The 25,329-nt window shown below is 38.1% G+C and overlaps 1 protein-coding gene across 1 annotated transcript in view; it reads left to right on the plus strand.

The window, feature by feature from the left end:
* Nucleotides 1-690: 690 nt before the first annotated feature.
* DOCK8 (dedicator of cytokinesis 8) overlaps nucleotides 691-25,329 on the plus strand; it is a 66,927-nt gene continuing 42,288 nt past the window's right edge. The window contains exons 1-16 of the mRNA XM_009993612.1: nucleotides 691-789; nucleotides 4,992-5,167; nucleotides 7,204-7,275; nucleotides 10,325-10,448; nucleotides 10,668-10,880; nucleotides 11,409-11,494; nucleotides 12,069-12,135; nucleotides 12,385-12,534; nucleotides 13,022-13,102; nucleotides 13,897-14,056; nucleotides 14,661-14,800; nucleotides 14,995-15,088; nucleotides 16,098-16,260; nucleotides 22,138-22,255; nucleotides 23,731-23,801; nucleotides 24,466-24,604. Of these exons, the coding sequence (XP_009991914.1) occupies nucleotides 5,040-5,167; nucleotides 7,204-7,275; nucleotides 10,325-10,448; nucleotides 10,668-10,880; nucleotides 11,409-11,494; nucleotides 12,069-12,135; nucleotides 12,385-12,534; nucleotides 13,022-13,102; nucleotides 13,897-14,056; nucleotides 14,661-14,800; nucleotides 14,995-15,088; nucleotides 16,098-16,260; nucleotides 22,138-22,255; nucleotides 23,731-23,801; nucleotides 24,466-24,604 (1,806 nt within the window). The 5' untranslated portion in view covers nucleotides 691-789; nucleotides 4,992-5,039. The remainder of the gene's footprint in view (nucleotides 790-4,991; nucleotides 5,168-7,203; nucleotides 7,276-10,324; nucleotides 10,449-10,667; nucleotides 10,881-11,408; nucleotides 11,495-12,068; nucleotides 12,136-12,384; nucleotides 12,535-13,021; nucleotides 13,103-13,896; nucleotides 14,057-14,660; nucleotides 14,801-14,994; nucleotides 15,089-16,097; nucleotides 16,261-22,137; nucleotides 22,256-23,730; nucleotides 23,802-24,465; nucleotides 24,605-25,329) is intronic.

A 25,329-nucleotide genomic window follows, 5' to 3' on the forward strand; every position in this document is an offset into this window, starting at 1 on the left:
CTGAATTTTTAGATTGGGTATGTACAACTGTACTGTCACTCTGGAATTTCTGAAGAATTCAATACTGGCCTCTTTCTGCTCCCACTGAAATAAATTCATTAGCACTTAAGATGTGTTTTCCTCAAATGTTCAGCTGATAGATTGTGGCTGTTCTAAATATTAATAGGCTGATTTTTAAAGTCATGCTTTGGTTTGTCTTGTGCTTTTTCAGAGCAGACTGCATTATTAACATAAGTCTGAGCTGACACTGTTCAGTGAGTGGTCCTGTCTTATTTTTATCTGTTGGTTAATTACTAGTTCATTAAATTATTTGCCTCTGTGCTGTCAATTTTTCTTCTCTGCTCTATTACCTTTATCTTTGCAGAAACAAATCTGTATGTATCTGTATTGGTTGCAGTCACATGTCAGTTAAGGGCAAAGTTATTCTTTCTTGCATAGCCTTTCCCAACTATGAGGACTTAAATAAAATTATAAAAATCTGTTGGAATTTTGTCAGAATCTTAATTATATAGGATTGCAAATATTTTTTTGATGTTTGTATCTACTGCAAAACAAGAAGAATCTAGAACATTATCAAAATACATTTCTAAGCACTGGAGCAAGAGATTAAATTGGCTGAAGTCTGGTGTTTGGAATTTGTATGGGCATAATTGTAATTATAAGTGTTTTTCTCTGCTTAATTGAAGGCACTCCTCTGCAGAAATAAGAAAGCAATTTACTCTTCAACCAGGCTTTGCACAGTTCTGTCAACGAAGCTTAAGTTCCCCTGGCTTTTCTGGTCTTCACCTGGTAAGTTCTGGATGTACCTTCTTTACACAGGTTTGGCAACTACATTGCTTAATTCTTTTAAGGTAAATTAAGTGATCTTCTTAAGCGGTCTTGCTTTCCACTGGCTTCTGTTTGAAGCTGTTAAAAAAACCTCCCTGATGAGCTGAGGAAATTACGCATTTGAAAAAACTGAGAATGGTCCTTGGAGCATGAAGTAGACAGTCTTTCTGCATCCTACTGTTCACAAAAAATAGTAAGTTTTGGAGTATATTACTTCCTTTCCTTGCTGGAAATATTCAGCTCCATCAAATAAATGCGTTGTGTGGTGATCACAGATGATTTGCAAAAGGAGGTCAGTGAATAAAGAGGAAAAAAGAAAGACAGAGGCTCAGCTGTCTTGGCTTAATACAGTTTCCAGAGCTAGAAGCAGAGTCAGCACACTGACCTGTTTTTCAGTGCTGTAGGGTATGCCTATTAAGTGAGAAATGCTGAAGTATGCCCTGCTTTGCATAGATATAATTAAGTCAACTGTTAATATCTCCAAATAATTTTCAGCCTTCCACATGCAATTCCCCTCTGAAGAAGTCAGACCTTATATGACACAGACCTTATGACAAAGGGAAAAAATGCCAAATCTTTTAAATTGCCTTTTGAGAAGGTGTGTATTCTGCAAACATACTATGCTGTAAATAAAACTGGCTGAGATTTTTCATACTCTTCTTCTTCTTACCCTTCTAATTTTTTCTTAGTTTTGTAAGACCCCATAAGTAGAAGCAAGAGGTGTCTTTGTGCACCAGTGGTTGTGAAAAATATAAAACACTAAATGTAAGCGGTTACTTCCTGTGTGTGAGGGCCTCCCACCACTACTCACTTCCTTAATCTGAAATGCTTTGCGGTTATTCACCCTGGGGAGGCTAGGTCCCTTCTTCTATGTGCAGACAACTGCTTTTGCTCTTGAGAAGCTTGATAACATTTCACTTACCAAGTATTACGCCGTAGCTGCCATTTTGTGTGCTGCCACAATCTACATGCCTCTAATCCATCGTCCTTAAAAAGGTATGTTTGCAGTAATGATTTGTGATGTTTTCTGTAGAATAATTGTTTTGCATACTTCTTAGATGTGTGAAAAGGAGCACTGGCTTCTCTTTAAAACAGTATCTCTGTTTCCTTTGATAACTTGCACCGCTCTTTAGGGAGACCATTACCCTCCATCTGCATTTACCTTTTTCTCCATCCTTTTTCCATTCATGTCAGATTTCTGATGTCCAAAGGCACACAGTCCTAGTGATTAAAGATTGTTATTAACACTTCAACTAGAGAAAGACAGAAGATACAATGAAACAAGACAGATTTTACTTGTCAGAAGGGAAAAATGACTTCTGAAAGGAAGTGTGGTGCTTAATCAAAAATTAGATTGTATTAAGCAAAAATATTTTGCATGCTAAACCTTACATCTTCAGCACCTGAAAATATGTAATATGCTACTGTATACTTTAAGCTGTGTTTTACATAAATCTTCCATTATTTTATTTTTTTAGTATGTCTTCATTCTTATATACTAATATGCAATGTTTTACCCACTAGCAGTAGTGTGAGTGAACTTCAAGAATATTAAGCTGACAATTAATTAAAAATAAATAGCTGAGAAAGATCACTGCCCGTAAGTGTTGATGCAGGGTGCTCAGCGCTACACTAGGAATAAACCAGAGGTAGTGCTTAACCTAAATATCTATTAACCAAAAGGTTTACTTGTTCAGCTGACTGCCTCATGGTTTGCTGAACTTATGGTCAGCTTTAGTTTTTCCCTTTGGATAAAAAAGAGCAAAGAAAGAGATTTTCCCAAAGGTGTTTTTAGAGTATTCAATAAATTGCTTAATTGTACAGGCAGAGGGGTGAGTTAAGGTAATTTATTTATGCAGAGACCAATACAGTTTCCCTATAAAGGGGAACCTGGGTTGCGGGCATGGAGGGATGGGGGTGGAATGGTTGGTTGTGTTTAAAGGTCTCTACTACATCTTTTGCAGGAGTATTTACCTCATCTGTGTTTTTTCAAAAGTTTAAAATGGTTTGTTTCTCCTAGATGCTTTTAGCAGATTTCTTCTAAATATGCTTCACTTTCTTCAAAATGTTTCTGGGTTTTTGTTAGATTAATAACTTCCTCGCTTACAATTCCAGAACACTAAAAAGGTTCCAAAACTCATATTTGCCACGATTTATCTTTAACTCATCTTCCTATCTGCAGTGGCTGACGTGGCATGTTATGTGTGAGCCATTTTAATTCAGTGTTACCCAAAGCTTTGCTACTGTTGAACACTTTTGTATGTTTCATAAACTGTGAAATTCCTCATTGATCTATTGAGCTAAAATTTCTGTGTGTAACACGTGCAGAGGTCACTTAGTGCTCAGGCAAAAACCCTTTTAACTTACATGAGAGCTTTGCACAAGGACAACTCATTAATAATGAGTGAAGGCTTCAGGAGTTTGGTCCACGGATTTTATTTGTGAAGAACACTGGAGTATAAGGAGACTAGCTCCAGAATGCATCTTGGATGAGACAGTAGCCACAGTAACATTGAATATAAAGGCAATTATGATATCTGGAACATGGGGTTTCTTATTTTTCCCACTCCTCATCAGTCACACCACAGAGGTAGATTAGTTGATCTATGTTCAGACTATTTTTGGCTGACAGCTTCAGAAGGCAGTCATGTGAAAGGTATCTGGGCTGAGCAATTAATTGCAGTCTCTGCTATTTACAAACAAGGATGATTTGGAAGCTATTTTTATTTTTATTTTTTTGCTAGAATTCTTTCTTGTAGTAAATAACTTGTTCCGATGCTGCTATTCTAATGCGCTAACTAGTTTTCTGTGCTCTCATTACACTGAGGTGTCCTTGGCCTTTTGGGAACTTACAGAGCATAAACTATAGGTTTTCTAAAGCTGTAGCTTTTAGATCTATTTGTTACTTGTCAAGAAAATTGACAAGACAAGATGCTGGTCTCTACTCAACTGAGGAGTTGTTCTATTTTCTAAACATATATAGGCCATTTTTGTTGGCTATACAGTAAGTAAAATAATAAGTTTTATTTATGCATAGAATAACATTTACTTTTTAATATATGAAGCTACACTTATGTGTATGTGGAACATGTCTTAGGTACCATATCAAACAAAGTTTTCTACCTCTGTCTTTGAGAGGAAGCAGATAAGAAGAGCCAGACAGCTTCATACTGTGCAGACAGAGCTTGCTCTTGTGTAACTTTGCTTTGATTGGACATCCTGTGTAAGGGTTGCTGATTAAATACAACCAGATACAACAGCTCTCTATCAAGGTGCAATGCCATGTGTTGTTGTAGAAATGGCGGGTATCTAAAGTTTGCAATAACAACTTAAGTAGTTTCATGTAATCTTTTGTGCAGTTACTGTACTAACCCTTGAAAAATCCAGTAAGTACGCAAACCAGTAACACCCAGAGACTGTAAATAATAATTTCTTCTGATTTGAGGTGGATCATGCCTGCAACCCTGGAGTCGAAAACACACAGCATTTGTATCCTGAATCTGTCTGATGCCACCTCAAATGAGTGGCATTTTCATGGTGGCAGCCATGGTGCTTGTGGTTTGTCCTTAGCTCAGTATAACTCCTTAGAATTACTGCCTTGGCCTTGCTATTACTAATGCCTTTTGTCACATGTGCTGCAGAGTCCATTGGCAGCTCCCTGCCAAGTGATGCTGCTTGACTCTGTGATTTCGGTCACCTATACTTGTTGTTTCTACTCACTGCTGCCTTTTTCTAACTCTGATTGGTACCAGGGATTGGACAAGGGGGGTGGTGTGTGCTTTATGGGAATCTGGGTGAAGACATCTTAGGGCATCCAGGATCTATCTCGAGCATCTCTCCTACCAGCATCTAGGAAAGCTCAACTGTGAAAATAGGCATATATGTGGATTTAGGTGAAGTGCCTTCCATTTCTTCCTTGCATTTAAAAACTTATCTCTCATTGTTCCCATTCTGTTTTTTTTTTAGCTAAATGTTTTGTTAGCAGCTTTTCTCTGCATTAAATGATTCTAGGTGCAGTGGCACTGTATATAAGGTCAGAAGTCTGTTTCATATGTTTAGTAAATGATGGGACGATGACAAGAATTAAATAACTAAGCCTAGATTACACTATTAAGATAAAACTTCTGTTGCTAAAATAAAAACCTATTTATTTCTTTCATCAGCCTTCCTTTTATGACGCAGTAGACCCTGTCGATTTTGAAGGCTTCCTAATGACACGGCTGAACAACTTGGATTCAGAACTAGCACAGGAACTTGGTGACTTTCCTGAAGATGACTTGGACGTTGTCTTTACACCCAAAGAGTGCAGGACTTTGCAACCCTCCATGCCAGAAGATGGGTAAGGAGACTTTCCTCTGAAGTGCTGCAAGTTTTGAAGAAGCTGGCCCAGACACCTCACTCTTCTATCCATTTAGCCATTATGTACTTGCTGAACTTTAAGCATTTGAACTTTGCCATTGATTGTCTTAGACCTGTTTGCACACTTAAAATCATGCAAGCACTTACACAACTTGCTGAGATAGCTGAAAGCAGCTGAAGTGAGGTAGGCCTAAAAAACAGAGTGAAGAAGGGCAGGAAGGCAGTATGTAAAATAATTTTGTGCTGTGATGCCAGAAGTGCAAGTTGATTCTGATCATGTAGTAAGCATAGAACTGAGGGGTTGGTTTGGTTTGGTTTGGTTTGGTTTTGCCAGCTAAATTTTATGTAGCATCAATCAGGTCACTAAGCATCTCTTTTTTCCTCTAGATTGGGAAGAAAGAATGGGTGTGGGAGGTAGTGAATATTTTTATGCTTGAAGTTCCCTTTTTTTTTGACAGACAAAGACAGACAGACAGACGAAAATAGTAAAAAATTATCTCACTTTTAAATGAGACATTTAAAATGAGATGACCATTTCTCCCCTGTTTCCAAGGTTACTTCCCAGCATGACTGCATTTTAACCCAGCAGTAATGTATTTGTTTTTCCAGTAGGACGTGTAGACTCATGCTGTACAATCAGGCTTAGGCCTGATTTGCACTGCAGTGACATTAGGGATTTTGTAAGAAGTCTCTAGCAAATCTCAAGTAGTTAGTACTAACAAATACGCTTTCAGCAGATTTATTTTTTTTTACACAACAGCTTCCCATTTAGCCATTCACACTGCCATGATCAATATTAGTGCTTTCACCAGAAATGCTCATCAAGGATGCCAGGACATGTTAGGCAAGATGAGAGCACGGGGCAGGCATGCGCTTAAGATTGGCCCGCAGGCGATGCAGTTCATGGTGTCTTCTGGCACTGAGAGCAGGAAACAGATACCACCAACTAAACTGGGTTAACCTGCCTACTTGCAAACATATGTCCACCTGAACCAGATGCAGGAAGTGAACATGTGCTGCATCAGTCTGCTGGTGAAAGGGGCACACAGCAGCCTGGTATCAGCCCAGGCTCCGTCCTCCTCTGTTACCCAGTCTCGGCAATTCGTTGCAAATCTTGAGTTCTGGGTGGCAAGTGCTAAAAAATATCATACCTTTCACCTATTCCTGCATTGCATGTGTATCCTGCTCTTACTCAGTTGGATCAGAGGATGTAACAAGTGATTTTGTCACAGGTGCCTAAATTTTTTTAGAACAGGGGTATGGAAATTATGCTACAACATCGTGACAACAAATTCATGGATATCGACTTTGGCTTATAATCACAGAATCATAGAATCACTTAGGTTGGAAAAGACCTCCAAGATCGTCAAGTCCAACCATTAACCCTACTCTACCAAGTCCAGCACTAAGTCATATTCCCTAATGTTTCAGTTCCCATCAGTGTCAAGTCTATTGGACAGCACTGAAGACTCCCTAATTTACATGAGACTTATTTGAAATAATAAAATTAAATTATAAATATGCAATTAGAAATATAATTAGAAAATTAGAATGTTCTTCAGTTCTATGAGAAAGAAAAATATATCAAAACCATACAAGAGACTGTGTATTTGCAGGAGGAATCTCTCTATGTTGATACGAGATAATGTATGTTGAGACTTGTTATCAGGTTTTAAAACTCACAAAGATGGGTATCTGGTATAATTTCTTTTACTTTGCTGTGTTTTGTGGTAACATTGCTCTTACCCCTTCATGAATGTACAGTGTGCCAAATGTTTACCTCTGTTAAATGTGTGTTTGTTAATTTATAAGTACAGTAACAAAAACCTTTGTCAGGGAAGTAATGCAGTACACAGAATTCTCTAAAACTCAAACAACAGTTTAGCAGTGAAGTAAATATATAAAAGAGGACTAATAGAGAGGCCTTTATCTGAAAAGCATGTTTAGATAAATTTCTTTGCCCTGAAGGTGTGACGTAGGTAGCGAAATATTTACAATATATTGCTTTTTCCCCAGGGTTGAACTAGACTCACATGTCAGAGACTGTGTTCAGACGTATCTCCGGGAGTGGATGATTGTGAATCGAAAGTAAGCTATATATAAATAATTAGATAAAGTAAATAAAATATAAAATAAATTGCATATTATTTGTCAGAGAGGAGATGAATGCTGTTATAACAGAGATAAAAATTTTCTCCTCCACGCCCTGAAAATCCAACAAGAACTGATTTCTAATGGTGTTTGAGAATGAAACAGATTGCTAGCAGCAAAAAAACCCCAAGAATTATAGGCTTTCCCAGCAGTGACTGATTATATTCATAGGATTATTAGTGTGACATTCACCTTGGCTATTTTACATCAGTACATTATTTCTGCATTTGTGGTCAGTGTAATTCAACACATAAAGTTGGACCTGTAGTCGTTAGAAGTTATTTAATTTAATTTAAATTAACTTAATCTAATTTCCTTGGATTTTATTTTATAATTTCATTTCATATATTAAATGTGAAGGGAACTCTCAGTGCTTTCTGAGTGAGGGTGTGTGTTCCCAGACTCTCAGCCATGCACTGTGCCATTAGAGCTTGTCTCCTACCTCAGTATCCCCTCCTGTTCATCAGACATAGGTTTTCAGCTCTATCTTTCTGTGCCAGTTCCCATATATCCCCTCCTTTGCTCATGCCCTGCTCTGGAAAAGCAGTAGTAGCAGTCGATGGTAGAGTGCTTGCATATTTGCTGCCATTTCATTGTGCCCCTGTACCTGCCCTTGCTACTCTCTGTTTTTCTGACCTGATGTACATTAGCAATCAGTGCATTACGGGTTTACTCCTGGTGATTGCAAAGGAATTGCATTGCTTAATTGTGAACCTCATGCAGGGGCAGAGGAGCTACTGAGGGTTACTAGGTTCCTCTGGGGGTGCTGATGAAACTGATTGAGTTCTCAGAAGTGTTCCACAGTGAGTCACTGGAAACGCGCTAGTGGGTTTGGCAGGCTCTCCACCTGCAGCTCAGAGCTCAGTTGCTAGATCTGTCACCAGCTTGGTTCTGAGAGCTGTTAAGAGTCAGCATGCAGCTTACTTTGTGCATGAGCAGGGAGCCAGCAGTAATGTAGGTGTGGAGAAAACCAGAACAGCAGATTTTCCACTTGTGTGTACTTATAGAAATGCGAACTAAGCTGTAGAAATACTCATGTATGAAAAGATTTGTCGTGTGTTTTACTATTTCATTAACTCAGATAAGGCAAATTTGCATTAAAAAACTTTATTGAGCAGTTGAGTTGCAGTAAATGATGAAGAGCCCTGCCAGAGAGCTAAGCTTTGATGACTCTGGCTAACAAAGCAAGCAAGTTATAAAAAATTGCAAAGAACAAGACAGTATAAAAGATGCTGCAGTGTCACATAAACCAGTGCCAGATTGTTACTGGGAGTTGCATGTTATGCTTGGACACTATTTTCAAAACACATATGAGAGGAAGAACAGACGTTAAGAGAGAAGTGAGAAAAAGTAGTCATAGAAAGCTTTCCATTATTTTGGTAAAGGCTGGGAAAACTGTAGTTGCCTACTTGAGAGACAAAGACTCATACGTCAGCTTGCTAAATGTATGATCTGGTGAGCTATGGGTGAGATGAATGTGTAAGTGACTTTCATCTGTTCACAGATATGAAAGTTCAGAACAAGAGATTGAAGAGTCTTTGGTGGGTGGCATGAGCAGAGGTAGTCCTCACACCCCAGGGCAGAGACAGATGTGACAAAGGACTGAACACAGCTGAAGAGTCTGTGTTTTTGCCAGGAAAAGAATGAGAGAGTTGTTCCTGTCCCTGTCAGTTTCTCCTTTCAGTTGTCCCTTGTTCGTTTTCTTCACCCCCTTAATTCAGTGTGTGGCCATTATCTTGACATGTGTGATAAAACCAGGGTTTGCCTCTTGGTGAGTTTTAATTGCTACCAAGCTTTAAAAGGTAAATAAACAGTATAAGTAAATTTTCAGGGAAAGCTTCAGAGGAAAGGCATCTCTAGTGTAGCTTGTACATGGCAGGGAAAGTGTGATTTCAGGTACATACATTTCTTCATGAATCATCTGTTTATCACCAGAGGTAGTGAAAAATAATCAACAAAACTTCTTTTGGAGGCTGAAATGTCTTAAGTAAACTTGTGCAGAATTTCTGTCTTTCATTCTGCGTGATAAAGGCAGCTACAAAATAAGGTCATGTCCAAGGAGAGCTGGGATTGTCACTTTTATGACTTCAGTTTTCATTTGCAGTGAACTGGTAAACGATTAAAATGCAAACAATTAAAGGTAAAACACATCAGAGCATCTAATTCAGTGACTCCCAAAAGTAATAAAAAGGTGTCTCCCTGATCAATGATTGCTTATCCCATGGAGCATCTTTAGGAAAGTACTGAGATGTTCAGATGTTGCTTTGGAAAGGAAAATTAATTAAGTATGATACTATAACAAAGGAGGCTGATTGCAAGAAGACCATCAGAGGATCTAGCAACTTGCATAATAAAATTGAAGAAATTGAGCTCTGGATACACTTGGTGTCTTTTTTCAGGGTTCTTGCTGGCTTTTTCCATCTGCCACAAAAATTTGAAATTTGTACCTTCCTGCAACATTTTTAGAAGTTGCCAGCAGAGGGGGTTACATTGTGCCATAGCAATTATCCCTCTTCAAAAACAGGCACTGTAGCCTGTTTTCTGTGATTAACTTGGCATATCAGCTAGGTCCAGGACAAGAGCAGTAAGCTCCTTGGTGTATAATTGCAGGAGTAAAGAACCAGCCAAGAGATCAAGAGATCCAAATCTGTGTTCTTAAGTTCACTGAAATAATCACTGTGTCTGATGTGGAGATCAGAGCTGAAATTGTACCCTGGCCAGGTTTTCCTGCTGTGTCAGGCTCACGGTCTACGTGAAAGTGACCTGAATGGATCTTCTTCCTTAATATACATAATAGAGTTGCAGTGGTGTGATAAAACAATGTTGTGAAATGTCATCTTTTTGCATAAAAGCTGTGTTACACTGCTTTTTTGCACAAAAAATGTTTCCAGTTGTTTTATAGTTTTATACATCTGTCTTTTCTGTTTTACTTTGCCCGTAACTCCTTGGTATGCAATCCTGACTTCCTCGGGCTTCTCTGTGAAAGGAACCAAGGGAATCCAGATACTTGTAGCCTGAAAAACAAAGGATCCCAAAAAGATTTTCACAAGACACTTCAAAAGCAAACGTTTGAATCAGAAACGTTGGATTCCAGTGATGCAAACTTTCAGGTACATTTTCTTCGCTTTGGGAAGAGTGACCAGATCTAGCAGCTTTCCTCAAAGGGGGTGTCCAAGGATGCTTGTCATGGCATCAAGCTGGGCCCCGTGCTTGCCACTAAGCACGTCATGGCAGAGGTGGCTTTAGGGCCTCTCTGCCTGGTGAGTGAGTGCGCCTCACAACACCCCAGTGTCCCAGCCACAGCTCACCATTTTGTTGTTTGCCAACAGGTGGGGCCCCGACACATCCAGGCGCTCCCTGAGGAGGCCTCGAGGACAACCCTTGCCTCCTGTGACTTCGACCTGCGCAGCCTGCAGCCGGACCCCCGCCTGGAAAACCTGCTGCGGCAGCTCAGCGCCCAGGAGTTTGAGAGGCAGAAAGAGGAGGCGCGGCGCACCAACCGGCACGCCGAGCTCCTCGCCCTCTACCCCTCCCTGGAGGAGGTAGGTGAGCCTGGGGGCTGGCTGGCCCACGAGCCTTCCTCTGCTGGCTCTCCAGCACGTTTAAGGTTTAAGGTGCACTGAGAGTGAAAAACAGGGTGTTTGTCCTGAATACCTTTCCTTTGCATAATAACACGATAAAAGCCATCTTGAGCTATCCTGTCATCACTCAGTTGCACAGTTGTACTCACACTCATGGTGTTGCCCCAGGTTCCATTACACTCGCCTCAGTGAAAATCAAGCCCTGTGCTGGTGACATGGTTGTGTCAGAGTGTTGCCCTTTACATAACACTTGCTTGAGGGCAAGAAGTGTAAATATGCAGTAATATGGCAGATGGGGGTCAGAGGTGTAAATATTTGGAAATATAAATAATTTTTCTTTCCTCTCTGAAGAGGTAAAATGCCCACTCAGTGGAAGAAGGTGCTCGTCTGTAGCAGAGGCCAAATAAACGTCACATAAAGGTTTTATTTAAGTATGTAAATTTACAGTTGTTTTAACTGGGTATGACTGGAATAGTTCTTTAATGATAGGAAGATGCAGTGGAGATACGGCCAGTACCAGATCGCCCAAAGGAACATCTGGGCAACAGGATTTTGGTGAAGCTGCAGACTCTAAAGTAAGTATACTTCACAGGCTTCACTCTCCATTCCTCAGTTCATAGCAGTGTAGGCTGCTGACCCTGCTGCACCACTGCAGGCCTCCTGTCCAGCAACTGTTTGCATGCTTCCTTGTTCTTTCTTCATGTAGCAGAGGACTATTTCTTTCTATTATTACGGAAGTCTTTAACTTGTCAGGATGAAAAGGAGATGGGAATGAGCCCAAATTATATATTTCCAACAAACTAAATCAGTCTCCATACACTCTACAGTTGATAAATGGGGAAAAAAAAAAATCAAGAGAAGTATGACAATTTTTAACTGGTATCTGAGACCACCTTTCTGAAAAATTTAGAAAATATTTTCTATGCATTTTAATTCTCTTCTTTTTCTCTTGCAATCATCTAATAAAATGCTCTAACAAAAAAAACCAAACAAACAAACAAAAAAAAACCGACAGGGTTTCAGAGTTTAAGTGTGGAACTAAATATTTCTAATGGAGTTGCAAGTCAAAATATAGCCCTTTCATTGTTTTTATTATACAGTCAAAAGACTGCAGTATTAATTAGTGTGCTATGTATCTTTCCTTAACAGATTTGATATAGAGATCGAACCTTTGTTTGCATGCATAGCTCTGTATGATATAAAAGAAAGAAAAAAGGTAAGTGTGCACGTAGTATTTGTTCAGTTGGCTTGGTTTTCATCTCTAGAGTAGTAATTTAGGAAAACTTACAAAAAACATGCTGCTTTTTCACACATGCAGTCTGATCCAGAATTCTTTTTATTCAGTCAAAATCAGGTGCTTGCAGTTGTTTTATTTTCTAGTTCTAGTTACTACTTTTGACATTTTAACATAAAATTTGAGGCATTTTTGCTTTGCCATACATTTTCATTCTTTTTTCTTTTCAAGATCTCAGAAAACTTTCATTGTGACCTCAACCCTGATTCATTAAGAGGATTCTTGCGTTCTCATACACCCTCCATTGACTTGTCTACTCAAGCAAGATCAGCCGTATTTTCTGTCACTTATCCGTCTTCGGATATATACCTAGTAATAAAGGTATGTTACAGTGGTACTTCAACATCGTCCCTAAGCTCTGGTTGTACTAAGTATTTAGACTTTCCTCTCTCTATCTAAAGGAAATTCACAGTAAAGTGAAATAAGCCATTTTAAAAACTTGCCATTACATTATGTGGAGGTTTTGTGGCAGTGGATTAGTGCATTTTGTACAGTTTTGTTTATTTAATCTTGAAATTGAGTTAGCCTGAACCATTTCATTTGGAATGTGTTCATTTTCCTGTCTTAATTTCAATGAAAACGCAGTAGTACCCGATTTACAGCGTTGTCACATATGTATTTCCTGTTTTCTAACAAACCAGATGGAAAACTAGTAGAACATTTAGTATTGGTTAATCCATGAAGACAGTTTTAAGACTTCTGTATTGTGCATTTTAGGCAGTCTTTTATATATTGCTAGAGAAGCAATATCTTACTGGTTGAGTGGTATTTTTTGTTTATGGGTGTCTTGTTTTACTGCTTTTTGTAGATAGAAAAAGTGCTTCAGCAAGGAGAAATTGGAGACTGTGCAGAACCCTACACAGTTCTTAAAGAAAGTGAGGCTGGCAAGGTAAGTATATAGGTATATGGGTGTTTAGATCAAAAAATGCATGCACAACAAAACACAGAGAAAGAGCAGAACCTTCAGAATAGCACAGAATGGCAAGAATATTAAGGACAAAGGGTGCATCCCTGGCGCAAGCACTCTGGTGTCTGTGACCAATACGAAGAATTCATGAGAAGACAAGATGCCTTTTCATTACTGACCCCTTTCAAAATCAATGCTGATGAAGTGTTGAGTCACAAAGCAGACAGGGGCGAGCAAAGGAGATGATAATGCAATGTGGAGTTAGCGGAAATATTTGTACCACAGAGACATTGTATTGATTTGGATGGACAAACAACCTGCTGTGGTGTGTACACGGCCAGGTCAGAGCTGTCAGCCACAGATAACATGAGCTGTTCAGGGAAGTAATTTACTGGATCAGAGTGACCCTATTTGCTGGACTTCCACAAGTTTCTCACTTCTAGAATATTGCTTTTAGCAGAGTGTTAATTTGGTACCTGATGAATTAAGTAGAATCTGCTAAAATTTCCTGGTTACTGTTCGTGCTGGGATTGAGGGTCACTGCAAAAAGATCTGCATTTTCCTCTTCTATAATGAAAGTAAGCTCACTGAAAAGAAATGAGAAGTGAATGTCAAATCAAAACCATTAGGATTCTGACAGTAATGTAGCAAGAAAACACAAGATACGATAATGCAAATTATTTAATGAACTGTAAATATGTATTTTTTATTTTTATCTACAGTAGCATTAAAACAAATTATTGGTTTTTGAATAGTCATTATTTCCTTTGTTTTAGACAAAAGAAAAGATTGAAAAACTGAAAGCCCAGGCTGAATCCTTTTGTCAGCGACTGGGGAAATACCGGATGCCATTTGCCTGGATTCCCATAAGCCTAACTAATTTCTTCAACCTTTCAACACTTGAAAGAGATATAGCTGAGGCTGAAGGCTTAAACGGTAGTTGTCTAACTTTTCTAACTAATGCAAACCAACTCTTTGCTAGGACTGTGTATAGGAAACAATGTCATTCACTCTGGCATCTAGAATGAGCAACAGGTTTGAAGTCTGTCTTCTCAGCGTTCCTTTTCAGTGCGACAAACTTTTACAAGTTAATATGCTCACTGTTTTACTGTTCATCTATGCATATTATTTTTATGTATGCTAAATATTCGTCTATGTTTCAGGCCCAATTTTCATTTAACATTTGTTTTGTAGAAGTAAAACCCCCTTTGCCATATGGAGTTAATTTGCAATACAAAATATGTACAAAATATGTTTTAGTTTCTAGAGTATACAGGACCATTTGCCAACAGCATTGACAAATGTGCTTGAGAACCCATGAACTACAAATTTCAATGAGCTTGTAGTGTGCAGCAGAAATACTTTACTAGCTGTGTTCTGCCATTACACTATTTCACATAGTCTGAAATAAAAGTAGTAGAATGTTTTAAGTACTGCTTTTATCCTCTGCTGTTGCTGGGAAGTTGTGGATTTGTATTGTATTCTGATAGTCTTTCTACTGAAGCAACACAAAGAAAGTTCATTTGATTTTCATTTGAAGGGAAAGGATCGACTAGTGACAAGAGGGCAGCACTGCTACAAGTGAGAAGACCTTCTGAGAGAAGTCTCAGCTCAGAGGACAACTCTCCAGTTTCAAACTTCAAAACAACCTCTCTGACCCTCAGCACCTTCTTTAAACAGGTGCTTGATACTCTTTATATCAGAATGCCTAAGACATTTTTTTTCCATTTGTGTGGGAATAGAGGATAACTGCTATCAAGGAGGCAGTGACCTGCTTGCTTTGCATGCCTCAAGGACAAGGCTCACTCAGAAGCTTTCCTCAGTTTTATCAAGTATTGTTATAAAGGTACTGATTTTTGTTTTTCTCCTGGTAGGAAGGAGACAGGCTCAGTGATGAAGATCTGTTCAAATTTTTAGCCGATTTCAAAAGATCATCTTCCTTGCAGAGAAGAATTAAGACTTTACCAGGTACGTAAGTAATTTTGGATGAAATAGGATATATGTACTTTTCTCCCCTAAATAGTTCTGTAAATTCCAACCCCAAAATATAATTAACTTGAGTTTTAAATCTATAGTAATCTGTAGTCCTGTTGCAGAACTTTCTGGGTTCCCAGTGTCTACCTGAGCACAGATGCTTTAAAGGTTTTTTCTGTAGGAATGAGTATGGAGATTCATATTTAGCATGATATTATATAATTATTTGCTTTATTCCCTAATTTTCAGTGTATCTGTTGAATGTCTTTTGTTATTATTCTGTCTGCTTGAAGACTGTGCTTTAAAACAAATTTCTCAGATCCTTGCTCTTTCCTTGCAATGTTTTTAACGGTTCATATTTTACAGAGCGAGATTAAAATGTATGCAGTTTTCTTATTTGGATATTTGGGTCAGTGTTAGTTAACAAAGTATAAAAGCAGAGACAGTGTTTGGCTGCTGTCAAAAACTTAACCAGCTGCTTGCTTTTTTTTTTCCCATTTTACATAAATTACAGTTCAAGCTCTTCTGGGTTGTAAAGGGTCCTTAAAAATATTAACTGAGTGCAAAGCTGTTTTTCCTGTTTAGCTGATGTTAAAAAATTACAAGTCTGAGTTCCCCAACGGTTTTCATTTATCACAACAGAGCATTTAAACTGAAAACCTAACTACACTTGGGGAAATGCTATCAGTACTAACTGTGTAACTGCTCACCGCAGGAAGCCTGGCTTTCATGATGGGTGGTGTCTGTTTTGGCAGAGATTAACTAGGGCACAATCTGAGTGGAGGAGTGAAAGAGAACTGAATTGGGCAGTGGCCCTTTTATCTTTTATATGTATCCCAGACAAATTTTATATTATTTGTCTGTGAAAGATACTAGTACATCAAGCCAGCATGTAGTATATTTCTTTCTGTCCTGTTTCTCACATACTGCTTTCATTTTTGTTTTATTATACATTGGCTATTTTTTGTATTTTTGCTGACATTTTCTGATTTTTTTTTTAAAGGCACTCTTAAACTGGAGATTTCCCCAGCTCCAGAAAACCTTGGTTATTGCCTGACACCAGAATTACTACCAGTGAAGCCATTTCCAGAAAATCGTAGTCGTCCTCACAAAGAGATTTTGGAATTCCCAATTAGAGAAGTGTATGTTCCCCATACTATCTACAGGTAAGAAATCACATATATTTTTTAGTTTCTTAAGAAATATTTTCAAAAATCATTGTGGTTTCAGGTTTGTTGGTTTTTTTCAAAATAGAAACTAAAAACATTTTTTAAATGTTACATTGGGCTGATTATTAGGTCACACTAGCCATTAAAAGATAAAATGCCTGCAGAATGTTCTGTAGTGTGTTTACTAATCTAATTGTGTAGTGTGTCTACTAATCTAATTATGTTGTCCTGTGAAAATTTTTCTGAAATGTCAAGAAGAAAATCCCTCACAGCTCTCATTGACTTGGCTATATCTTTCCTCTGCAGTGTTTTTTCCCAGTACATCTTTTGAAAATTTTTAGCCGGTTTGGTAAATGTTTGTGCTGGGTGATTTCTACTGTTAGTTTGAGTCATCCGAGCATCTCAGGAAGTAACAAATTGCTCTCTGTACTTTTCCGCCATGAACAAGGGAACTAGGCTATGTAATTTCTTAAATCTATTCTGTTGTGGGTTTTTCAAGGAGACCTCAGTATTCAGTAATATGCAGATGAGCAGTTCCTTTAGTTTTTCAGTGGCCTGTCACATCTGAGTCTCCAAGAAGAGATTAGTATCAGAATAATGTGCTGCACACATTTGTGCAGCATAATAGTACTGTGATACTAGTAATAGCTAAGCAGCAATCATTCAGAAGGGGTGTATCACAGTATTATAGATACAGAAATGCCAGCTTTCTTGTTATCCTTGTGTTAGCAAAGGCATGGAAGTAAATCAGAATGCTTCTTAGTAGTTGACGCTATTATGAAGGACTTGTTCTGATCCCTAAAAGAGTAGCTACGTACTGAATTGTGTGAGGAATAGCAAAAGAACCTGACTAAAGGGATATAAAGCTTACTCACTCACTGCAGCAGAGATTAGCAAAGAGCCAGCTTTCCCTCTCACTCACCTGACCCCATGCAGGAGGGGAAAAGGGAAGAGCAGGACCTGTGGCTCAGTATAACTCAGAACTGCAAGGCTGCAGGCTTTATTCTTGGGAGATGCTCCACAGCTTCATGGAGAGTCAGTGGGACTGTTGGTGACACCTGGATTTGGATCTCAGCTTTTAAGAAAAGTAAAAAGAGGAAGTGCCGTCATATCTTACAATACCAACTTGCAGTGTGATGTCAGCTGGGAAATGAGTAAGCAAGCCAGTTTGGATAGCACCTTATTAGATGTTTTGGAGGAGTTATTCCTAGGTTGTGCTATGAATCTGTGATATTCAAACTCCTGAGGGCAGTTTCTTTCCACGCTAGGTGCCAGAATGCTAAAATGCAGAGTGGTATGGTACTTCTATCTTCTCTGTGTATGAAAGATAGAAATAAATGTTAAATAATAATAATTTTAAAAAAATAGGTGTTTTATGCAGACATTTCTGTATATATACACAAAAGAAAGTGCAAATGTAAATGAACTTAAGTAATTATGCCCCTTTTATAAATGAAAAAATAAGATAGCATTTTAATTTTCTTATTCATTGTCTGGCCCCAACAAGGAGCAGCATGTGTTAACTCCAGTGTGCAGCCTCGTAGTGTCTCAAGATCTGCTTTTGAAAATGAAAAGCAGGAAGGAGAGCTGAGCCTGCACAGAATAATCTGTCTTTAGTTCTCACCAAATAAACTTCAGCATCCAGACATTATGAATATGAAAGCCACCATGCTGAAAAATTAATTTGTGCATCTTGTGAACCAAGTTTGGTTGTCTCCACGCTATCCTTCAGTTGCTACGGTGTCTATATTGAATACATACACCCACAGTAGAAGAAATTCTTGCTATAGCTCAATAGTTACACTTGCTGAGCAAGAGTTCACACCCAGTATACTTAGTCTCTTCAGGCTTTTTGGGCTCTGTCTTGACTTTCACCCTAAGTAAAAGTCTTGGTAGCAAAAAAAAGTAGGATCTGTTCATCCTAACTTGTAGTAACAAAAACAGTATCTATAAAGAATAGTTGCCTTCATTAACCTTTAATTACTGAATTAAAGTGGTGGTGACACAACTGACATGCCGTAAGTAGTGTTATGCTGTAAACAGGAAACTCAATCAGTTAATACCCAAGTGAAATCTGAAAGACAGTTAGATACACTAGGGAAATTGTGTAAAAATGCAGAAATGCTAGGTCATGTTTCAACTGCCTTGTGACAACACACCAGTTTGGAAGGAGAAAGGGCAGTAGCCAACTGAAACTTAATTAACTCGAGAAATAGTTTCCCAGAAAGTAAGAGGGCGCAGCTTCATAAACATTAGGACACAGCACAGTCTGGAACTTGGTGGCGCCCAAGAATTAACATTTGCATTTGCACAGTGCCATTGAAAGCACCTCCTTTTCTGACAAGCCAGAATCACTTAGCCACATGTGAGACACTTTTCACCAGACAATCACATGAGTGCTCCATTTGGACAGATAAAGCATATTTAGGGAATGTAAGGTAATGTATTTAGAATAATAAAATAATTTTGGTTGGAAATAGACCTTTAAGATCATCAGGTCCATGCATAAACCTAAACCTGACAAGTCCACCACTAAATCATGTCTCAAAATCCCACATTTACATGTCTTTTAAATACCTCCAGGGATGCTTACTCATCCAGTTTCCTGGGTGTCTTCACAAGTACCTGACAACTCATTTGGTGAAGAATTTTTTCTTAATATCAAATCTAAACCTCTCCTGGCACAGCTTGAGGCCATTTGCTCTTGTCCTATCACTTGTTACTTGGGAGAAAAATCAACCCCCACCTCACTGCCACCTCCTTTCAGATAGTTATACTGAGTGATAAGGTCTCCTCTCAGCCTCTTTTTTTTTCCAGATTAAGCAACCCCATTTCCCTCAGCCACTCTTTGTGAGATATGTTCTGCAGACCCTTCACCAGTTCAGTTGCCCCTCTTTGGACACGCTCCAGCACCTCAATGTCCTTCTTGTAGTGAAGGGCCAGGAACTGAACACAGTATTTGAGGTGCAGCCTCACCAGTGCTGAGTACAGGGAGATGATCACTTCCCAAGTCCTGCTGGCCACACTATTGCTAATACAAGCCAGGATACCATTGCTCGTGTGTTACAGGTGATCTAAATTTTAAATGTAATTTTTAAATGTGAGTCCGAAAACTGATTTTTTTACCAATGCTATAGATTGAAGTATAAGAAGAATTAAAAGTGAATGAAATAGTTACCTGTTTTCTATTAAAGTTACCATGAATGTAGGAGAGGGTTACGTATAGAAATGTACTTGAATAACAAATAAATAACTTATAAATAACTAATAAAAAAACAAGCTGGTAAGCTCTTACTGGCATAATAATACTTCTGCACATGTCCAGACAAATACTAATAATATTTCTAGCTTCCGTTTTTTTCCTGAATATTTAAAAAGAAATGCAAAGGTTTTGTTTATCTTGGGGGGATAGAACATGCCAATGTAAAATTTTTCAGAGGAAGAAAGTCTTATTTGCTAAACAATAGCTTTCTCCTGTGTGCTAAGTGAAGCAAAGTCTTCTGTTATAGTCTTTGAACTTAGCTCTTGCTAGTTTTTATATTGGTGTAATGCCATTATTTTAAATTATGCTCTTTCTGATTTATGCCAGAGAGATCAGCCAGCCTACTTTCTCTGTGCACTGTGAAATTGAGCACTTCTTTTTGTTGTGTACCTACATTTCCTCAATAAAAATCATTCCCTGAAAATGTCAAAACATTCCAAGATTTATTTTTCAATACCGTTCTATTTTTAATAGGAAAAAATAATATAATTTAAAGTTTGTTTATAACTTTATTTTCTCATTAAATATAAATTAAAATTATGCCACTTACTGCCAATATGAAATGTTGGTGCTGAGGAAGAGAGATTTGTCCCATCGCTCCAGCAGTAACTCAGCTTAACCAGCCTCAAGAATTCCTCTCTTGGATAATGGAGGGCCTAACATTTATGGGGTTTTCAGAGGAAGGAGGGGGAAAAGCCCTTTCCTTTGCTGTTTTGTTTCTTTTAGTTGCAAACTGCTTGATGTTGTGCTCAGATTTGCCAAAGTCTGCAGTGTGAGCTGGAGGCCTTCTGCTTTGGTGATAGCATTCTACTCCATCCTTGAGTATTTTTGAGACAGGCAAGACTGTATAATGCTTGAGCATTTATGCTTGAGCATAAATGGCACAAGCTGTAGCTCTTTGGTACAGTACTTGCTGGAATAATGCTTCCTTGGTTGTGTAGTCAGCGAAGAGCTCTCTGTGATTTTTACGTATCTTTCATCTCAAGTCACATGTAAATGTAAAATCCAGTGCTCAGGGACATTATATGGATTTGTGTCATCTTCAGCTGGGGTGCAGATTAATGAAGCTATGACTGGATTATGCACCCTCCCTTACATGTATTTCTTCACCTCTGGCAGATGTAATATTGATAATAACCTTCATTTAATATGTCATTTCCCCAAGCATAATTCAGTGGAGGTTACCAATATATTCCTCTCTTTCACTTAGGTTTTCATAATCTCATCTTGGACAGAATTTGGCAGAGCAGAAATTGCATTTAAGAAGGTAGGGAAGAAAGTGCATTAGTGTGGCAGGCAGGAGTACTATTCTGAGCAAAGGGAAAGGCAGGTTATGTGTTTGTTTGCTAAGGCAAGCCATGGCTCAAGTAGCATGTGTTGGTTAGCAAAGCAGCTTGGACTGTGTATTTGAAGTGACACATGGCAATAAGGAGAGTCAATCACAGTTTTCCAGAACTTGGGATACCATAAATAGATGGTGGGCTGTCTAACTTGAAGACAACATTCTCCAAAGCTGCTCCACATTTTCAGCTGACAGTGGTGCTGAGGAGATACCTATGATGACGGGGCAATTTTGTGTGTAGCTTCTAACTATCACAAACAAAGAGAAAGCATGAAAGCCTGTGACTAGTTCTCATTGTTTCTCATTGGAAGCCAGCAGGCTTCTACCAACACTAGTCTTATTCCTTACACTGAGAGGATAAACAATGAGAATTCTGTATCAGACTAGAAAAATCAGACATTGAATAGATGTCGTCGTGATGCCAGAGTGTGTGTAATCCAGATTTAGCTAAAATCTCAGACCTGACATAGACTTCACTGGAGGAAAAGCTTGCTGTAAGCATTTTGACTCTTCTACCAGAATTGTTGAGTTTGAACTTGGAGGACCCTCTGTGCTGCCAAACTCCCCAGAGAAATTAAAGGTGCTTTTTACATTTAGTGATGTGTCCAGGTACAGAGGATAGTAAAAAGCAAAGTGTGCAGTATTTTAAAGCATTAGTCATATTAATTACTGAAAAATGTCAGTTTCTAAAGTTATAGGTCTTTTTTGTATTTACTAAGAAAATTCTTATTCAATTTACTAAAGTAATTGATGCTTCTTCTTGATTTGCATAATCTCCAGATATATACCATTTGTTGCTAAAAGCTAGGGCTGTATGATACACTTCAGTTGTTGGCTTCATTTGCTGGTTTACTTGTTTTTATCACCTCTGTGTGATTCCTTACCCCTTCCAAAATCTGATTATTCACAGCTGAGAAGGGAGTAGCTTTCTTGAGAGATTCCTGTTTATCATTACAGTAAGCAAAGATATTTATTAATTTGAAATGGGAATTGCATATTAAAAAAAAGAGAGAGAGAGACAGGAAGCCTGCCTTCTCAAAGACCTAGCTTACTGCATGAGAATCCTTAAACATAGGATGCTCTATGTGTCACAGTAAAGAACTTAGCTTTTCCTTGTGAACCTTTGTAATGGAGTTCTGGCAAAACTTTCACTATCTAGGTGGAACTGAAGGACACGGAGAGAAACTGCAAAATGCTAGTTAGTGAACTTTGTTTTGAAATGCAAATATTTGTAATTTACACATTTTATTCTTCCTTTTCTTTCTTCCAGAAATCTCCTCTATGTCTACCCTAGGAGGCTGAATTTTGCTAACCGACCAGCTTCTGCAAGAAACATTACCATCAAGATCCAGTTCATGTGTGGTGAAGACCCATCCTGTGCCATGCCAGTAATAAATGCTGGGATTTCTTAGCAGGCTTTTTGCTTATGTGCATTTCTGAGGAGCCTCTGAAGAGATAACTCATTGTTTAGTTCCCATCACCACAGTTTCTAGTGAGGCCTCAGGAAGCCTAACATCAGAGAGCTTGTGAAGCTTGTATTTCCCACCAGAAAATAGAGCTGTAGTCCTTACCCGCAATAGGAAATACCTGTCACTTGAGGGGCACAGAGACATATTACTCCCTCTTATCTAAGTCTCCCTGTCTTGTTTTTAGAAGAGTAACACTGTATTAAATCAACGTTGTGTTGGAAACTCTAATGGTAAAATTAATAGAGTTTTAGACACTTCTTAAAAATTATGTAGTCTGTCTTCCAGTGTAACTCTTCCATATGCACTGCATGTACACAAATACTCAGGTGCAGCACTGGAGGGTAGAGGTTGAGATCTTCATTGCTTGAATTTGAATGGGTGCACAATCATGCAGTGTAGGTTTTCTGTGATTGAAACACACTGTATGGTAGGGAATACATGTGCAATATTAGCAGAGCAGGTGATTTTATGTGTTAGATGGGGAAAAAATGAGTGCAAATATTTAATTGAGGAACTTTAATCCAACAATATGTTGGAGCAAAGACTGACACCAAACCAGCCTTTATCAGTGTGCTGACTCTGCATACTTTGCAGCCACGTGATCTCTGGAATTGAAATTGGAGCATCAGCACAGTGTTTTCCAAAGCCACTTTACTTCCAGGGTTGGAGATGTGCCATTTGAATGTAACATCTTTTACATGATGCTGTGTTGTTGGTTTCCTTGAACTCTGCCCATAACTACAATCAGGTTTTGACAACTTCTTAGGACAGACGCAGTTCATCTGGCATCCCTCTCAGCTGTGAGACAGCCTCATCTCAATATATATGGACTTGTGCTGTACAGATGTCCTTGTCTAAGCTTATCTCCCAGAGCTCCCTTTAAAGTTACTGGATTGCAGGACCTTACTATGAGGCTGTATATAAAATGAGGGAAGAAAATCAAACACCGAAAGTCCCCATTTTTCATCATAGATTCTCTTCATTTGGAGCTCTAAGTTACAGTGACACACATCTCACCCTAAGTGAGCAGGCTACAGCTGAAGAACAAAGTTCTAAACATAATTTTAGTCTAACTTTTTATCATGTAGTTAAAGACAATGTGACAATATGTAAAAGACTTGCCATAACTTTATTCTGGCAATTCCTGACTCTTTAATGCATGACTGTAGAATGTCACATGGGGTAATCAGTGGTTTGGAAATTACCTCTGCTCCATTTTCCTGATGTTTTACACTGAATTATGTGTGGAGAAGATGCTTGGTAATAAGACATATATGTCAACATGCTAAGATAAAACTGAAGAGTAATTTTCAGGCTTTGAATTCTGTCTTAAAATTTGTACAATTACATGCTTTAGACTTGACTGTTATTACTTTCTTTTCTTGCTAATGTAGGTAATTTTTGGGAAATCTTCGGGTCCAGAATTTGTGCAAGAAATACACACAGCTGTCACATATCATAACAAGTAAGTATTGTTACTGTTTGTATGACTTGAGAAGTATTAATCATGACCTCTGTACATAATTCTTAACCTAGTTAATCAAGCAATGCTAGTAGTAACCCATTTTAAACATTTACATTTTGTTTGGGTTTTTCATATCTAATTTGGATTGCTACATGTATTTGCATAAGTGACCACTTATGATAAGCAATCATTGTTTTTCATATGTGGAGGTTTTCAGACGTTAGCTGAAAATATTCCTAATCTGAAGATTAGGGAGCACAAGCAGAAAGCAGCAGTACAGCTTCATAACAGCATTCACCTAAACAAATTCATAGATCCAAATGAGCTGAAGGGACATTCTCGTTCTTGTGAATGTGGACTCAGGATTTAGGATTGATACAATGAATATACTGCACCTAAGATTAAGATTGAATGTTTATGAAACTGTAGAAAGGTAAAAGCTGAAACATTCCAATTTATACCAGCTATGCTCTTCCTGATTCAAAACTGTAGATAGTTCATAAATACAGCTGTATATGTATGCACTTTGTTTAACTCAACTCTAAGTGCTGTTTTCAGGATTTATACAGTTATTATAACTCTAACATCTAAAACGCTGCTGGCAAGTTTGCCTTCTGCTTAGTCTCATACTTACATGGGAAACATGCTTGACATTTTTAAACAGGTCCCCTGACTTCTATGAAGAAGTGAAAATTAAACTGCCAGCAAAACTCACAGAGAAACACCATCTATTGTTCACGTTCTATCACATTAGCTGCCAGCCAAAGCAGGGAGCATCTGTGGAAACCCTCGTTGGGTACTCAGTAAGTTCCAAGAGATACGTAAGCGTGTGTGTATCTACATCCCATACAAACAGACTCCTTGCTTGTCAATAATTTTGTCAAATACTCACTTTCTGATTGTGGTAATATTTCAAAAACAGTAGAAGGTCTTAATGTTAATTCACTGAAACCAGAGGCAAAATGTGCTGTGTCCTCATCTGATAATTTTACATTGTTAAGTGTCTTTGAAGTTGATGAATTCACCTGATGCAACTGAAGTTAATTATGGACCTAAATATTTGCAACAGTAATTGCATATTGCCTAATTCTGGTAAATTCTATTTGTTGAAAAAAAAACCCTTTAAAACATAAGCAATTACGATTCTTTACTGTTATCTAACATGTTCATATATGAGATAATAACTAATAAAATGTTTCCAGTTATGTTTTATATGGCATATAGTTTATTTTCTAAAATGTCTTTACCCACATCAAAATTAAAAAACAGAATTAATTTAGAAAGTAAAATGTAATTCTCTTGCATTCATTGTATTCACTTTGACACTAGCATGTTTTAGCTTAAGAAATACATATTGTAGCATAGTTTCTTTAACCCTTTTCTTTAACAACTGATATTTTTAACTGGAGAGATTGTAAAACAATAGGAAGACATAGATTATGATAATACTTTAGATTTGAAAATGTCCTAACATCAAGGCCAGCAGTTGAGCTGTGGTGCCAGACAAGTGCTTTCCATTAATTCCTGC

The sequence above is a fragment of the Chaetura pelagica genome, unplaced genomic scaffold, assembly GCF_000747805.2.
Source record: "Chaetura pelagica isolate M959 unplaced genomic scaffold, ChaPel_1.0 scaffold42, whole genome shotgun sequence".
Lineage (NCBI taxonomy): Eukaryota > Metazoa > Chordata > Aves > Apodiformes > Apodidae > Chaetura > Chaetura pelagica.